At 52.0% G+C, this 17,893-nt stretch overlaps 1 protein-coding gene across 2 annotated transcripts in view; it reads right to left on the bottom strand.

Annotated features, from left to right (window-relative positions):
* The window catches only part of NEURL1B (neuralized E3 ubiquitin protein ligase 1B), a 51,678-nt gene that overhangs the window by 19,617 nt on the left and 14,168 nt on the right, over window positions 1–17,893 (bottom strand). Inside the window, exon 2 of one of the 2 annotated variants that reach the window (XM_075541950.1) lies at window positions 2,527–3,075. In XM_075541950.1, the coding sequence (XP_075398065.1) occupies window positions 2,527–3,075 (549 nt within the window). The remainder of the gene's footprint in view (window positions 1–2,526; window positions 3,076–17,893) is intronic. The other variant, XM_075541951.1, reaches the window with a different exon arrangement.

The following is a 17,893-nucleotide window of genomic DNA, read 5'->3' as shown; positions in this document are numbered from 1 at the left end:
TGCTCGGATTGCCAAAGCAATACAAGCTCTTTAGATCCAGATTGAAAAGATAACTCATAGAGGCATACAGAAGGGAGTGAAATTCATCCATGATCTGAAGTGCGCTCTGCCTGCTCACCTCCCGCTTTGTACACCCACTGTGCACCTCGTCCTATGGTTGTGATGTGCCATGAAGTTGGTTCCCTTCACAGTGCAGACAGGGCAGTGTCCCCACTGTTGTGCATGTGGCCCTGCAGGGGGCTGCCCACCAAGTGATGGGGCCTCTATGCAGACAAGGAAGCAGAGGCTCAGGAAAGCCCAGAAACTCCCCCCTCCTCCTACCTCACGAGGCACTGAAGTCCCCGTGGACTAGCTGCCTTTCCCTTTCCACCATGGCATGAGGGATGTGGTCGGGGCCAAGGGACCGCCGCCAAGTAACCAAGTGGATGAGACGCTGCCTGAAAGCGGAAGAGTCCATGTCTCCAGGTTTCTTCTGTTTCACTATGTCTTCAAAGGCTGCTTCCCATTTGTGTTTTTGAAAAGAAAAAAACCAAAATGCTCTGACTCCACTGGAGCTGATTATGAAGTGGCTGAGGTTCTTGGCTCTTATCCAGAGACGGGCTGTCTGGGGAGCAGGTGAAGGAGCCGTGTTGGAGAGAAGTAAAGAGCTCCAGGAATGAGGGACAGCAGAGCCAGGGACACACCAAGACCATTCTCTGGAAAGAGCGTGGGGGCATGGCTAAGAGGCCCCAGTCAGGCTTCCCCTTGGTCACATGCTGCGGCTCGTGAACAGACAGACTGAGACATGTTACGTGTTAGCAGTGATTTCTTTGAGAATTTCGTCCCTGTGTTTCGAGCCTCGGGTCGCATTCCTTTCATACATCAGCTCACGTAACCTTGCAGTCACCTGCTTACAGACAAATATGCAGGGCACCGACAGATTCAGTCACCTGGCCCGGCAACGCAGCTGGCAACTGGAGGGTCTTGGGATGAGGGCCTGAGTGACTCCTCGCTTTGAAGCTCTGTGGACTTCCTACTTCTGGGGGGACGTGGAGGAACACAGGCCAGCTGCCTAAGTCCCTTCCTGCCTGGTGCTGTGGTGGGCAGGTGGCCGAGGGGCTGAGGGAGGAGACCATGCCAGGCCTTTAACCTCTGAAGCAGGATGGAAAACTCTGAAGCAGCCCAAAGGTTCATACAAGCTCTCACGTCACATCATGGAATACTGCCAGTTCGGATGGAGTTGACGCTGGTCACGCTGGCTCAAAGTGACCACAGTGATCGCCTGGGCAGCGCTAAGAGCTCCTTTCCATGGCTAGTTTTGCAGAAAGAGATCACCAGGCCTTTTCCTGAAGTACCTCTGGGTGGATTGGAGCTTCTAACCTTCGGTTAGCAGTTGTCAGTGCGTTAAGCATTTGCACCAGCCAGGGACTTCTCAGGAGATACTACTCAGCAAGGAAAAGATCAAACCACTGACGAATGACAATGACTCTCTCAAAATAGGCTGAGCGAAAGCAGCCAGGCGCAAATGCATATGCACTGTCTGAGTCCAGTGATGTAACTTCAAGAACTGCCCACACGGATGGTGGAACCCCAGACCAGCTTTCCAGCAGAGGCGGTTTCCACAGAAGGGGCTGGAGGGAACTTTTGGGGGTCATGGCGGGGCTGTAAACCCGTCAAACTCCTTCCTCACCCTTCAGGTCTGTGCGCTTCAAGGAGACAGTAACTGGAGAGGGGCACGGCTGGGGAGTATGGCATTGGGGGGACGGGGAAGTGACAACCGTGAGAAAGAGAAGAAAAAGTTCTAAATGGATTGGTTGTGATGGAGTCTGCACAACTCTTCTCCATATGATCGATGGATTGCACGGTAGGATCTGTGAAGCATATGCCACTGAAACTATTTAAAAAGAAAGGAAGACGAGGAGGCCTCAATAAAAAGGTAGTAAGCCTCTCCCCCAATGAGTTCTCACCTCCAGGATTTCACCCTAACAGACTGTGAGCACCTTACCGGCGCGGCTGGCTCTGATACATCTGCCCTCGCACAGCCTGCCCAGCCAGGCACTCGGACGCTTGTAAACAGGGCACAGGTTGGGCAGCTGAGTACGAGGGAGTGGATGAGCCCGTAAGGAAATACAGGAGCAAGCGAGTCCACGGCGGAGTGAACGAATCAAGGAGTGAGTGAACACGTGGACAGGCTGAACCAATGGGCAGGCATGGATGGACTGAAGGACGGATGGGTGGACGAGTGCATAAGGGGACGTGTGACTGTGCCATTAAACAGGTCAAGGAGTCCCCGAATGGGCCCGCAGTGTGCATCCATCTGCATGGGCTCCCCACCCTGGCTTTGCACTGCTGGGCCTGCACCTCTCCATCTCCACGCCTCGGCGAGCCCCGAGATCAAATGGGAAGGGTGGGCTGCGGTGACAAATATCACCGAGCTAAGGTGCGTAATGCGTTTAGAACGATGCCTGGCAAAATAAGACCGCCCTAAGTGTCTGTGCCGAAGAAAGGCATGCCACCCAGCGCCCGCCCTGCCCGGCCGAGACCTACCGAGCAGCTGCACCTCGTCGGTGATGCCGTAGACGTCGATGAGCGCCCAGAGCGGGCCGCCTACGGCCACGCCACAGTGGAAGAGCACCGGCTCGCCATCGTTGACGCTGTAGAAGACGCGGCCGTGGCGATCCGCCCAGTAGGCCAGCACGGTGTCCCGCAGCGCCAGGCTCTCGGGCAGTGCCTTGGCCCAGTAGCCGGGCCTCGTGACGAGGTCGGGACAGGCATACTTGGGGATGTCGTGGGCGCTCATGAGCGACGGGTCATGCGCCGTGAAGCCGAAGCGCAGCGCGCCGCTCCAGCCGGGGCGCACGGCCACCAGGCGCAGCCGCACCTGCTCGTACAGCCGGATGGGCCGCTGCGTGAACGTGACGCCGTTGCAGAAGCTGTTGCGGCGCGTCGCCCGGCGCGAGTGGCCGTCCAGCCGCACGTTCTTGCCCTTGGCCTGTGCGTGGAAACGTGGCGCCTCACCCAGGACCGGCCGCCGATCCGGGCCGGGGCCGCAGCACGGCCGCGTGGTCAGGAGGCGCGCCGGGGGGCTGGAGTCTGCTGGAGAGACAGACAGGTGGTTAGTCTCCTCCAAACGCTCCAGGCCCCCGCCGTCTCTTAATAATCAGTTTAATTAAATCCTGTTTCAATAAGACTGAGAATAGAAAAACTTGACTAGGCTCCAGCCTGGGCCACAGGGAGTCACTCTTTGGCAGCCACTTCCAATGAGCCCAGTGAAGCCGCTTCACCCACACTAACCCACTTCACAGACAAGCAAACGAAGCTCGGGCAGGCTGCAGCACTACCGTGCAACCAAGACCTGGGAGCTATGCACCACAGCTGGCTTGCCTTCCAATGACTTCTCTAACCCAATCCAATGCCTCCAGACCTGGCTTCTGGGCTGCAGGGTCCCCTCCAAAAGGGGCAGGGAGCCGGGAATCGTGGGGAACCGTGGAGGTATTTGGTTACTTTTCTCTGTGCAATGTATGTTCAAAAGCAAGGCAGGCAGGATGTCGTCTTGGGGTGGAAAAGGCAACCTGGGATGCCAGCTCGCTGGCAGTTCCTGGAGGTTCCACACGGGACAGGCATAGTCCCTCTTTAGCCTGTTTGCTTGACTATAAAACAGGGGCATGACTTAACTCACACAGTGGTTAAGAGGTAATGAGGATGAAGTTCCAGAATAAAAACAGGTGCATAGTGTATCCTTAATGTTGTTGTTGGGAGCCATCAATCTGCTGACCTGTACACACACACACACACACACACACACACACACACACACACACACTTCTCTCCACCAGAAGTCAATAGTTCTGGTCCGTACTGACTCAGTGGCAAAGAGCAGAACTGCACTGTCGGGTTTCCAAGACTTTACGTCTTTAGAGGAGCAGGCAGCCTCAACATTCTTCCACAAAGTAGCTGGAGGGCTAGAACCACTGCCCTTGTAGTTAGCAGTTCAATGCATAGCCCACACCCCGACCAGGGCCCTTTGTTTGACCGTAGCTATATATACAGCAGAACGGAACACTGCCTGGTTCTGCTTCATCCTCACGACTGCTCTGTTTGAACCCATTGTTGCAGCCACTGGGTCAGTCTGTCTTTTCCCCCGGCCTTCTACGTTTCCAAGCATGATGCCCTTCTCCAGGAATGAGCCCTTCTTGATAACATGTCCAAAGACACGAGACAAAGCATCGCCAACCTTGCTTCTAAGGAACACCCCTGCAGTGCCTCTTCTCAGGCAGGCTTGCTCATTCTTTTGCTAGTCCATGCTTCCTGCAGTATCTTCGCCAACACCGTAACTCAAGGGCCTAACCTCATCCTACTGATTCCTGTCCAGATTGTACATGCCTAAGACGCACCTGGAAATGCTTGGGCCAGACACACCTCAGTCCTCATAGTGGCAGCTCGGCTTCTGAGCAGTTGGTAGAGGCCTTTGCAGTGGATCGGCCCAACACAATACATCACTTGATTTCCTGGCAGCTGCTTCCATGGGTGTGGCTTGTGGACCAAGTAAAATGAAGCCCTTGATAACTTTGACGTTTTCTCCGTGTATTTTGCTTATTGGTCTAGTTGTGAGGGTTTTTGCGTTCTTTATGTTGCAGTGTAATCCCATCTAAAAGCTGAGCCTTTGCTCTTTATCAGTAAATGCTCTGGAGCCTTTGCTGTCAGCGAGCAAGGCTGTGTCCTCTGCGGATCACACGTTAACGAGGCTTCCTCCAAACCAGATGCCATGCTGTTCTTCACACAGTTCGTCTGCTCAGCATACAAACGGAATAGGATGACGAAAGGATTCAGCCTTGACTCCCGATTTTAAATCAGGCATTATCCCTTTGTTTGGCCTCTTGTTCTAGATCCAGGTTGTGCATGAGTGCAATTCAGTGTTCTGGTATTCCCATTCTTAAAAAATGTTCTCATAATTTGTCATGACCCACACTGTCTTTGCATAGTCAATAAAAATACAGGTCAACTAATGCCCCAGAAGGCTGACTGATAATGTTCTCTCACATAAAATGATAACGATATCTCTAAAGTGAACCAGAGACATATATAAACCACAGATAGATGAATGGATTTGGGGCTCACACTTCATTTTAGTCCCAATCTGAGAACACTGAGGTCCTATGACATGAAAAGATCACTGAAGTGATGAGTGTGCTATAGTAACATGCAGTGAAGGAACCAGATGTGCTTAGGTATCAGAGAGAATAGTGTCTGGGGGCTTAAAGGTTTGTCTTAAAAACAAGCAGCCATCTAAGTGAGGTGTCAGCTAAATCCACATGGAAAAGACGCACTAACCCGTGTGATCCAAGGATGCTAAATAATAAAACCAAAACCCCCAAGGAGGGAATGGTATTACAGCTTAAACTGTGAAACTGGTTTTCAGAAGGCTGTGGATGGCAGCGGGTCACATGGACTACGTAAGCCTCTCGTGAATCCCCTCTGGCCCAGGATGTGAACTGCCTCGCTAGCATGCGGCGCCCAGTAGGGGGTTTCCTTCTGTATTTTGTGTCCTATGTTCTCCTGCACATGAAATCCAGGATGGGTAGAGCTGCAGAGGCAGTGACCCCATTGATGGTTTCTTGTGGGGTGCGGTGAGGAAGGTTTGGGAGTTGGTGACAATAAATACAAGAAACAAGTGTCTGGTCTAAAATTGATTGTGGAGGTGGCTCTCTCTAATAAGAGTGAACTGTTGAATTGTATGACATGTGAAATATATGCCAGGAAACTCGTAAAAAACAAAATCACTTAAAAAACACAGGTAAAGATCTTTCTAGTATTCTCTGCATTCTAGTACTCTCTAACCTCCTCTGACATTAACAGTGCTAGCCTCTGGTCCACGGCCTCTTCTGAATCTGGCTTGACTTTCTGGTTACTCCTTGTCCGTGTGCTGCTGCGGCCGTTTCTAATGACCGCTAGCAAAGCGTTCCTTGTGCGTGGTATTGATGGTGTTGTTTGATAATGTCTGCATCCTGTTGAGTCACCTTTCTCTCAAATGCCCACAAATATGGATCTCTTTCAATCAGTTAGTCAGATAGCTGTTTTAAAATGTCCTGGATTCTAGAAGCATGTGCTACAGAGAACAACACTAAACTTACAGGCTGGGGAGAGGGGTCGGCCTACCACACCCACGCAGCAACAAGCCAAGAAGGAAAAAGAGAGAGCGAGGGACTAGACCCCACACTGGCACACCCAGGCCTGAGGACGACGTCCCTGCACGGAGCTGCTAAGGCACAGAGAGGGCTGTAGGGCCGACCACAGCTTGAGACATGATGTCCCCTCGCTGGAGCTATGATGACAGAAGACAATACTGGGGGCACACGGTGGGGAATGAGTGTGGTCTAATCACCCCCACAATGGGGTGAACTAAGAAGGGAGCCAAGCCACAAAACCCTGAGAAGCCCCCCAAAATAGGCTTCACACTAGGAGGGGAAGTTCCTGGAACCCCCTCCACCCCCCAGAACTGGTGGGGAAGTAGTCATAAAGGTCAGCAGACTGACCTGGAATTAGGTGTGCTTTTTCGTTTTGTTGTTGTTGCTAGTTTCTTTTTTTGTTTTTTATCTTTTTAGACAACCTTTTGTTTCCTTTTTGTTTTGTCTCTGTCACTCTTGGTTTGCCTACAAATATAAGACAGGCTTGGGAAGCAAGCCCGAGGAGAGAGCAGTGGGACTGACAGGTCCCGAAGGACCTGGGGGAGGAGGAGGCAGGGAAAGGGGTGAGCACACAGTACTGTAGACAGGGGAGCAACGAGGGCACTGAAAGCAGCATAAGGAGAATGTAGAGATTCTGGGGGTGTTGGAGCAACAGCAATGTAGCTGAGAGGAGTTACTAAGAGGCAGAAGGAGGGCAGAATGATGGTGGGAAAGGAGGAAGGTAAAAGGAAACAGAGGGAAGATCTAGGAAACAAAGCTATAGATAGAGGTATAAATATAGGTGCGCACTTACGTCAATATATTAATTCATTAAAATAGAGGCACTGGTCTATAACATATATTTCTATGGTAATACATTGTGGAAGTGGACGGACTTTGGGCCTCTGCTCAGGCCCTCCCTCAATGCAAGAACACTTTATTCTAACAACCTGGCATTCTGTGATGCTCACCCTTCCAACATGATCACTGAAGACGGATGTGTGCATAAGCAAACATGGTGAAGAAAGCTGATGGTGCCCGGCTATCAAAAGATATAGCATCTGGGGTCTTAAAGGCTTGAAGTTAAACAAGCAGCCATCTAGCAGAGAAGCAACAAGCCCACCCACATGGGAGAAGCACACCAGCCTGTGCGATCATGAAGTGCCAATCAGGTGACAGGCACCAAAAGACCAAAACACACACGGTTGAGAATGAGGGGGGTCGGAGCACAGACCCAAAGCCCATCTGTAGACAATAGGAAATCCCCTCACAGAAGGGTTACAAGGAAGAGATGAGTCAACCAGGTGCAGTACAGCACTGATGAAACACACATTCCTCTGGTTCTTTGAGCCTTCGTCACCACCCACCATCATGACCCCAGTCCTGCCTTTCAGTTCTGGCTAGACTGAAGTATGTGCACTGGTACAGATAAGAGCTCACAACACATGGAATCCAGGTCAGATAAATCCATCAGGAACAGAAATGGGAGTAGCGATGCAAGGAGGATAAGGGATAGGTGCGGGAGAAGAGAAGGAAGAGGGAACAGATTGACGCATTACCCACTCCCACCCCTCACCCCCAGGGGAACGAACAACAGAAATGTGGGTGAAGGGAGACAGCGGTCGGTGTAAGATATGGAAATAAAAAACATGGAAAAAATAATAATGTATAATTTATCAAGGGATCACGAGAGTGGGAGTGGGAGAGGGAAGGAAAAAAGAGGAGCTGACACCAAGGGCTCAAATAGAAAGTAAATGTTTAGAAAATGATGATGGTAACATATGTACAAATATGCTTGATACAATTGATGATGGAATGTTATAAGGCCTATAAATGCCTCCCGCCGGCAATGATCTTAAAAAAAGACCAATGTCTTGGCTCCTAGTGTTCCATCTGGTTCTGAAACATCTAATTAGTATTCCATCAACACCTGGCTCCAGTGGGCTTAGATGTCCTCCTTCAGTCCCACTGGTTCTTGAGTGGACGCTGCCTCTAGCAATGGTGGAACGGCGGCCAATCCTTTCTGGCACAGTGGCTTTGTGCATTCCTTCCATCGTTACTGGATCCTCCCTGCACCATCCAATATGTTGCCCACAGAATCCTTCAGTACTGCATCTTGATGCTGGACTTGTTTCCCCATTTATTTCAGCTTGAGCAATGCTGAGTGTGTTCTTCCCTGTTGGTTTTTAACTCCAGTTCTCTGCCCATTTCAGGATCATGCTTTCCCATTGTCTTCCAGAGCCACCCTTTGAGATCTTCTGCCCAGCTCTTTTATTTCATCGTCTCATCCACTCACTTTATCGACTCTCAGTTCAACAGCAAGGAAGGTCAGAGTCTCTTCTGACACCCATCTTGGTCTCTTCCCACAGATGTAATTGATTTGATTCCTGTGTATTTTATCTGGTGAGATCCGTGTGTGTAGTCTCCATTTATGTTGTTGGAAAAAGGGATTTACAATGAATAGGTCATTGGTAAAATAAAATTCTGTCATGTAATAGTTGTTGTTTATTCGATCACCAAGACCATATTTTCCCAATAACAAACCTTCTGTGTTTCCGACTTTTACATACTAATCATCAGTAATTACCAATGAGTCTTTGATTGTATATTTGGTTGATTTCAGATGGAAGGAGTTGGGTGAAAATTTCACTTTCTTCATTTTTAATTTAAGTAGCTGGTGAGTAAATTTGACTAACAGTTGTATCAACTGGTCTTCCTTTTATCTATCATCTATCTATCTATCTATCTATCTATCTATCTATCTATCTATCTACCTACTCTATTCCGATCACTGAGTATTAAACTTCAGGAAGAATCTGAAATTTCTTTTTGATGATGGATGTGACACCATTCTTTTTAAATTTGTCATTCCCAGCAAAGTAAACCCGGCTGTAACCCATAGTGACCCCTTATGCACAACAGAAGGAAACCGTGCACGGTCCTGCGCCAGCCTCACAACTGCTGGTGTGTCTGAGCCCACTGCGTCCATCCATCCTGTTGAGAGCCTTCCCCTTTTTACTGCTCTTCCACTTGCCCAAACATGATGTCCTCCAGGGACTGGTCTCTTCTGATAATATGTCCAAAGTATGTAAAATGAAGTCTTGCCATCGTTGTCTCCAAGGAGCACTCTGGCCTTACTTCTTCCAACACAGACCGATTTGTCCTTTTAGCAGTCCAGTGTATTTTCAATATTCTTCTCCAACATCACAAATCAAATGCATCACTTCTTGATTCAATGACCAACTTTCCCAGGCATGTGATGGAGTGGAGAGTACCATGGCTTGGGTCAGGCCCAAGACTCAAAGTAACATCCTTGCTCTTCAATACTCAAAAGAGCTCTTGTGCAGCAGGTTTACTTAATCCAATACAGCTTTTGATCTCTTGACTGCTGCTTCCATGTAAACCTTGCTTGTGGATTTAAGCAAGATAAAATCTTTGACAACTTCAACCCTGTTTATCATGATGTTGGTCCCCTTGTGAGGACCTATTGGTCCACTTATGAAGAATTCCAGTTGTAATCCACACTGAAGACTACGATCCTAATCTTCATCAGCAAGTGCTTCAAGTCCTCCTCACTTTCAGAAAGCAAGGTTGTGTCATCTATATTTTGCAAGTTGCTAATAAGCCTTCCTCTAATCCTGATGCCATATTCTTCTTCATTTAATCCACCTTCTCTGATGATTTGCTCACCACATGAATTGAACAAGTATATTGAGATACAACCCCGATGCACACCTTTCCTGATTTTAAACCATGCAGTATTCCCTTGTTCTGTTCCCACAACTGCCGCGTGATCCGTGTACAAGTTCCACAAGCGCACGATGAGATGTTCTGGGATTATCATTCTTCTCAAGTTTATCCACAGTTTATTATGGTCCACAGTATCAAATGCCTTTGCATAGTCCATGAAACACAAGTAAACACATTTCTGTATTCTCTACTTTCACCCAAGATCCATCCGACATCAGCAAAGATATCCCTTGTTCCACATCCTCTTCCGAATCCAGTCTGAACTTTTGGCAGTTTCCCATCTAGGTACTGCTGCGACCGTTGTTGAATGATAGTGAGATTTTGCTTCAGAGTAAATAAACCAAATGATTGTCCAATTCAGAATGGAAAATACTTGTCCATTCCACCTCACTAATGCCTAGAATATCTGTCCTCAAACACTCAATTCGTTTTCGACAATTTCTAATGTTCAGAGATTCAAGCTTTGTACACCTCACATTGTGATAAATAATGGATGTTTGCAGCCATTTCTTGCCAGGTCCTCTGTCTTGTCTGTCTTAGTCTGGAAGCTCTGCTGAAAACCTGTCCACCCTGGGGGGCCCTGCTGCTATTTGAAATACTCACGAAATAGCTTCCAGCCTCACAGCAACAACATGCCAGCCACTGTAGTATGACAAACAGGTAGCTGAGTGGTGGCTGTCCTTAATGGCTAATTCATAACCATGATGCTGACACTGAGGATCAAAGGGAAAGCCATGCCAGGCTTCTGTGGCTTCCTCTCCCGTTTACCTGCAGCTTTATATGCGGGCATGCTTAGCAAGCAAGGCCGGTGTTTCCAAATGTACACCCTTGTCCTGTGGGATTCATGTCTTAGAAGGCAATCTTGAGATGGCAGCTAGCCATGAACCCAAGTGTACCAATGACAAGGTGGGTGGCTTCACCCTTCCCATGGGCTCTCCCTCCCTCCCTCCCAGAGGCGGTGTCTGGTGGCCTCTGGCTGCTTGCGGGGTGTCAGGTGGATCATTCCTGCATCAGCCCCCCTGTGCACCCACAGGAACAGCTCAGTCCAATTTCCCATGACAAATTCTCACAAATCACAGCCGACTCCAGGCACACAACGACCTGTCGTTTCCAGAGAAGAATGGCAACCCAGGGCGAAGAATAAGGGCCACGGCAGGGATGCCCCTCTTGGGCCCATTTCACACGGTACACTGTGCGCTGGCACACTGGGGGCTCATGGGGGCGAGGAACAGGAAAAGAGTGAGTGACAATGGCGGCCAGGTCGTGGCTCCCCTCCCCTGACCTGGGGGGAAGCGACCCCTGGTCACTGAGGAAGGAAGTCAAGCTGGGAAGCTGCTGCCTTCCAGAAGCCACCACACAGGGATCCGGCCCCAGAGGAACGGAAGGGCTTTGGGCTGTTCAGTCGTTCAACAGACACTCAGTGAGCACCAGTATGCACGGGGCAGTGGACAGACTGGTCACCACGGCAGACCAGGCTCCAGTTTGATGGAGCTGTTCCACCAGCAAGGCAAGTCTGACATCAGCCCACCCGCACGAGCTGCATGACAGAGAGCAGCCAAGCCTAATCCCCATGACCCGTGGCTCTCGTCTCACTTGGGAATGGTGTGTCTTAAGTCTCTTCTAAGCAATGAAAGAAACCGAGCAAGCAAGGGCAAAAGAGGAGCCAGAGACCCCACACAGGAGATCGCCAAGAAACGCAGGCGCCTTGCACCCACAGAGAGCCTCCCACCACAGCTGGAGGCCTGCGTTTGGTCTCCTTGCCTCAGAAACAGAAAATAGTCTTCTCTTCAACACGTGTGGCATTTCTCTTAGCTCTCTGAGGGTCTTCAGGGGCGGGAAGGATGGGCTCTCTCGGAAGAGTCCCTTTCCTGGAGAGACCGGCAACGGGAAGAAGGCCAGGAAGTGAGCCTTGAGAGAACGGACCTGTAGGGAGAGCACTCCAGGAGGTGGGAATCGGGGGTGCCCTGCTTAGGGTGGGCGTGGGCCTAGGGAGGCTGGGAAGCAAGGAGGCAGAGCCAGTGTGGTGTGAGCTGGGCATGAGGTCAGGCCAGTGAGCGGGGAGAGGAAATCAGACAGTGTTTTGTGTTTTTAAAAACCATTCGGCTCTGGCTCTCAAACCTCTTTTCTCTGAGATGGGCTATTGAAGGTTTCCAGTGGAGAGGGACAGGACTGTGGGAAGGGGAGAGCCTGGCAGGCAGGGAGGCAGTGTTCGGCTGCCAGGGCAGCCGTCTGTCTTACCCCTCAGAGACACAAGCCATCCTCCTCAGGAAGTGACTCCGGGCCCATCACGAAAGAGCACACCTTCGTTTTCCTAAGCCCACAGGATTAGTCATGTGGGCGCCTGCGGCCCTTTTTCTGGGGGTTAGGTGCCCAGCTTTACTGGAGAAATCCAACTTCCTCCCAGCTGGTGGGCTGACCACACCCCGGCCTGCCCAACCGAAGCACTGCAGACTAGTCGGCCAGGGACGCCCTCTTCTGCTTCTCTGCCAGGCTAAGCTGGTTTCTGATGTTTGCAGCCCGTGTTGAGTGGTGGCCTCCCGGCTACGTACCAGACACAGTCTGGGCGACCACTTGCCGTACAGCTCCTGAATCAAGCCTCAACATTAGCCCTGTAGGCTCCTGGAGGGGCCCTGGTGATGTAGTGGTTACAGATGGACTGCTAACTGCAGAGGCGGCAGTCTGAAACTTCCAGCCACTCTGTGGGAGACAGACGAGGTTTTCACTCCTGTGAAGTCGCAGACACTCACAGGGCCGTTCTACGCTGTCCTGTGAGTCCACACTGACTAGATGGCAGTGAGTGTGGAGTTTAGGGAGCCCTGGTGGTATCGTGGTTATACATTGGGCTGCAATCCCCATGGTCAGCAGTTCAAAACCACCGGCAGCTCCAAGGGAGGAGGACTGGGCTTTCTACTTCCGTAAACAGTTACAGACTCGGAAACCCACAAGGGGTCACTATGAGTCAGCATTGACTTGATGGCAATGCGGTATTTTTGTTTTTGGAGTGTGAAGGCCAGGCTTCCTGAGCTCTGGGGGTGCTATGGATAAGCAAGGTTGGCAGTTCAAACCCACCAACTGCTCTGATTCTGCTAGCGATGTAGAGTTTTGGAAAGCCTGTGCAGGGTCACCTTAAGGACAGTGGGCGCAGGGCTCTGCACCAGTGGTGGAGGTGGGGGGTAATGCCAGGTCTTGAGAGAGAAGAGGTGGGCAGACAGACAGGTGGGGGTGGGGTACTTCCAGGCTGTGAGAACACACAAGGGTCAGGGATCAGAAGAAGCAGGAGAGTGGTGTGGGATGGGTGGGTCTCTAAGTCTGGGCAGCAGAGGTGAAAGTACAAGGGCCAGTGACCAGCCCAATGCGGCTGAAATCCTAGGGAGCGAGGAGGGGACTTTCCAGCAGGGCCAGCCGCATCTCCGCAGCCCACCTCCCTGCTAGGGGAAGGCCTCCCAGGAAGGAGTCTGGCTGCAGGGAGAGAGACACCCTGGGCCAGCTCCCCAGCCACAGGATAAGAGGAGGAGCCAGTGGAGAGCCCTTTGGGAAGAACAAATATCAAACACGTGGTGGAAATATTTCTCGGGCGTGAACCATCAGAACCATCAGACTCCACGGCTTTGTACAAGTTACTCGACTTCCAGCCTCCTACGCTTAATAGACAAGATTCTCCCCAAGGTTTCTTCCGGCCTGCGAATTCGGCAGCAAACCATTCCCTGGGACCGCGGGTCAAAAGCCCCTCACAGCATCCCAGACCTCAGGCCCACCTGACTGGGTACTTCCCGCCACCCCCTGACATCATTTCTATTTGCCCCCAATCTTAGCTCCCAGTCAGAGAGTTTCTTCCCAAAGCGGCTCGGGAATCCCAAACAGCTGTTCTTTAAAGGCCGGCCTGTCCGTGAAGGCTGGGCTGGTAAGAGACACTGCCTTGCTACTTACTCTAAGGGGACGTTTCCTGTAAAACCAACTATATGTCAGGGGACACTCATTCAAGGAACCGGCAGAGTTTACATATTTGTTTCATCTTGATTACATGATCTGGCTTCCTTCGGGGAATGAGGAATAAACACTCTTATCCCCCCCCCTATTCCCCCCCCACTCCAGAGCCCTGAGAGTAAGAAAACCAGGGGAAACTTTTCTAAGAGGATGTGTATTTACACAAACCGAAGGCGCTTAAAACGAAAGTACAATAAGCCACCCCCCGCTGTACACAAGCGGCTGCTTTCAGGGAAAGTGCTTTCTCCAAGAAACAGAGGAGTCGGGACGGGTCCGAGAGCCTCGCAGGACACTCCGGTCTGAGCCGTCAGGGCGCTATGATTTCAAGGACTGCCGTGGGTGCTGCAGCCATACTACGGGAAGTTTGGGAAGAGGAGACAAATGATCCCCCATCACCCCACGTTCACACCCCAGCTTGTATCTTTCAGGGTCTTTGCCCACCCTTAGCTGCAGGTGCGACGCGCTGTGGGCTGGTCAGTCCAGGGTGTTTGTGCTGGGGATGTTCCAGACAGAATGGCAGCGGATCCTTAGGACAAACCGCGGCCTCCATTTTCCAGCCAGTAGAGATGCTCCTGCAGCTGCCAGGGGCAGCGTTGAGATGTTCTCTCTGACCCCAGACTGGAGCTCTAAGGCTCATCAGCCCGAGGTTCCCCCAGAAGTGGGCACTTCTAACTACATGGTAATGGGTGCACACACCGACTGTGCAGCCTGCCCTCTCTTTTCCTAACTCAGCATCACGTCCAAAGCATTTCCCCCGAGCCTGTCCCATGCCTGGGGGTGTCCCTGGAGGTGTCTGGGTTATGCCCTGAGCTGCGAACTGCAAGGTCAGGAGCTTGACCCCACCAGCAACTCCAGGGGAGAAAGACGAGCCTTTGGACTACTTGTAGAGAATTACTGTCTCAGAATATCCACAGGAGGTGGTCTCTGCCCTCCAGGGTCGCAGCAAGTCAGAATCGACCCGAGGGCAGTGAGCTTGGCTCTCGTCCTAAGTACGGAATATTCCACCCCCCACGTCCCTCTCCCTCCCGGCAAACACGTCCACTGTTCCGGCGTACTGTGGTGCTTTGTGTGTGGCTGTGATATTGGAGGCTATGTGACTGGTGTTGCAAACACTTCCGGGATCACCCACAGTGGAGAAGTTTCGATGGAGTTTCCAGACTAAGGCAAACTAGGAAGAAAGATCCGGTGATCTAATTAGAAAAATGAGCCCATGAAAACCCGACGAGTCACCACAGGGGAGAGGAATCGGTCACGTTTGGTAAAGTGGAGGGCCCGTGAGGGTGAGGGGGACCCCTGGTGAGACGGACTGGCAGCATGACTGCAGTGTGGACTCTGCAGGTGCAGGCAGCAGTCCATGTGGTTGTGCACAGGTGGCCCCGCATTAGGGCTGACTGGAAGGCAGCTCACCTTCTCTCGCTCCCAGCCGCAGGTGCTCCCGCCACGGGGAGCAGGGCAGATTCAAACATGGTCACTGCGGAATGGGAACCCCGACCTTGGCAGGGTCCAAACCCCGGGACACTTCTAGGAAAGGCAGAACCCCTGGATGGCTCTGTGGGGTACTTCCTCTAACCCCTGCTTTCCCTGTCTCTCTCTCTGGCCAAGAATTGGGGGCAGGGCCTCCCAGGCCAAGTCGGGGGTTTCTGTGCATGGGAACTGAATGGACACCTCTGCCATCACCCTTTCCTGCCCTCAGGGTTAGGTGAAGGCTGCCCCAGTCTGGCTGGCACCCCACCAAGACCAGATGTCAGTATGGCCCCCATTTCCAGTGTCAAGGGAGCAAAGGCAGACTCACACTCCGGGCAGACTTTCGGGCTGAGTGATGAGTGGCTGTGGGTGGCTAGTGGACAGGGGGCTCTGTCCTGCCTAGAAGACAGGTCAATGTGACACTGCCACCTTGGGGAGCCCTGAGGTTCAGCTGCTGTAGAAGTCCCCTCACGGGTTCTCGCCTCAAGCCTGTGCTTGTCCGAGGGGGCTTGGACAAGTCGCTTTCATTCCCAAGGCTGCAGCGTGCTCCCCTGTGAATGGTGGACATTCCCCAGGTCTCGGGCTGCTGGGGTTCTGGCACCTAGTAGGTGCTCAGCAAACATTCAGCCCTTCCCCATGCAGCTGCAGCTGAGTCGATTCTGACGAGTCCCATCTCTGTCAGAGTAGAACTGGGCTCCTGCAAGCTTCCATGGCTCTGATCCTTTGGAAGTCGATCCCCAGGCCTTTCATCTGAGGTGCCTCTGGGTGGACTCAAACCTCCTGCCTTCTGGTTTGCAGCCGGTGATAACCATCTTCACAGCCCTTTCCCATTGCGAACATAAAGGCTCACCCCTGGTAAGCCCCTCAGCTCTGTCTTTTCAAGCCCCTTCCTCCTTTTTAAAGAAATCTCAATTTACAAGGTGGCTGCAGAGTATACAGACTGAGATCAAACAGACCTGCCGTGAAATTGTGGTTTCGTCACTGATTCGCTGTGCATCTTGAACTGTGCGCCACCATCTCTCTGGCTCCCAGGCCAGACCTAGGCAGCGAGTACATGTTACTCATCATCGCTCTGTGAAAATGAGGCCAGGTCAGCAGACACAGTGCCCGCCCAGGATAGGCACTTCATGAACACTCAGCCCCTTTATTTAACGAGCTTCCGGTGGCATAGAGTGTGACACGGTGGGCTGCCAACCGCACGGTCTGCAGTTCAAAACCACTGGCCACTCCAAGGGAGAAAGGCGAGGCTTTCCATTCCCTTCAAGAGTCACGTCTCGGAAGCCCATGGGGCCGTTCTCCCCTGTCCTGATACAGGGTCACTAGGAGTCAGTAAGGTTGAGTTTCTTTGTTACATTACTAACTTATGACGCGTCAACTGTGGCTCACGTCAACTGAGTGTGGGGCAGTAAATGGCCAGGCCTTTCTTCTGAGGGCCCTCTGGGTGGACTCAGACTTCCCAGTATCCCGTTTAGCAGCAGGAGTGTCCACGCTGTGCACCTCCCGGGGACTCTATTCCTGGTGCTGGACACAAAACAGGCCCGCTGTCATTGAGTCGCTTGCACCGGAAGAATGGCCCCCGTGAGTTTCCAAAGATGTTCCTGTGAATCTTTGCAGAAGCAGAAAGCCCTGTCTTTCTCCCACGGAGCGAGTGCCGGCCGACCTGTGACCCACCCGCCACCCGGGGTCCTGCAGCTGGCGGTGAGTGGGGACCCATTAGAGGGCAGTGGGCTTGCTTCAGGAGAGTGTTCGTTCCGAGGCCACAGACACCTGCCTGTGCTGGATGGGCAATCTATTTCTAAATGTTTCTCCCGCGGAGGGTTTGTGACCTGAAAGAACACGGGCCTCTTCAAAGCCCCTGGGGAGGCGTTCCCACAGCATCCATAGCATAGCATAGCCCAAATGCTATGAGTCCGTCATAGCAGAGTCCAAATGCGCCCTGTGACCTCTGCCCCTGAGCAATCCTTGCCCACCTCCCCAGCTCGGCCTTTCCTCTCCTCTAGGAAGAGCCTCGGGCAATGGCATTTACTGCGGAGGATGGCAGGTCGCGCCCGCCACAGTGTCCCTGGCTGCCGAGACGAAGCTGCTGGCATGCTGCACTCTGCAGATGGTGTTCTTGCTGAGAATTTTGGCTGATTCTTGGCCACTGGGAAAGGGAGCTGCTAACAAGGGGAATGGTCTAGTCTGCCCCTTCTTCCAGCAGGAGGGTGTGTAAAGCCTTCCGGAGCCTCTGGAACCTGCCAGGCACACACCTTGCCAGGGGCTTAATCTTCAGAACCCACCTGCAAGGGCAGACTTCACCCGACCCCAAGGCACTGGGCGGCACAGAAGTTGGAAAGTTGGACTCTTCAGCCTTACGCCATCCCTTCTCCACGGCCTGGAGCCCTTTAAGGGGAGTGGCAGTGGATCATGGGCCTTATAAAGAAGCCAAGAAAACCTCTCTCCCCGGAAATATGTCACTGTAGTCAAGTGAGCTGATCCTGGCAACTCCCATACAGCAGACATAGGCACTGCCTGGTCCTGGGCCACCTTCCCGGGCATTGCCACCCTTGGCC

The sequence above is a fragment of the Tenrec ecaudatus genome, chromosome 2 (genome assembly GCF_050624435.1).
Source record: "Tenrec ecaudatus isolate mTenEca1 chromosome 2, mTenEca1.hap1, whole genome shotgun sequence".
In the NCBI taxonomy this organism is placed as follows: domain Eukaryota; kingdom Metazoa; phylum Chordata; class Mammalia; order Afrosoricida; family Tenrecidae; genus Tenrec; species Tenrec ecaudatus.
This window is presented reverse-complemented; position numbering and strand designations above follow the sequence as displayed.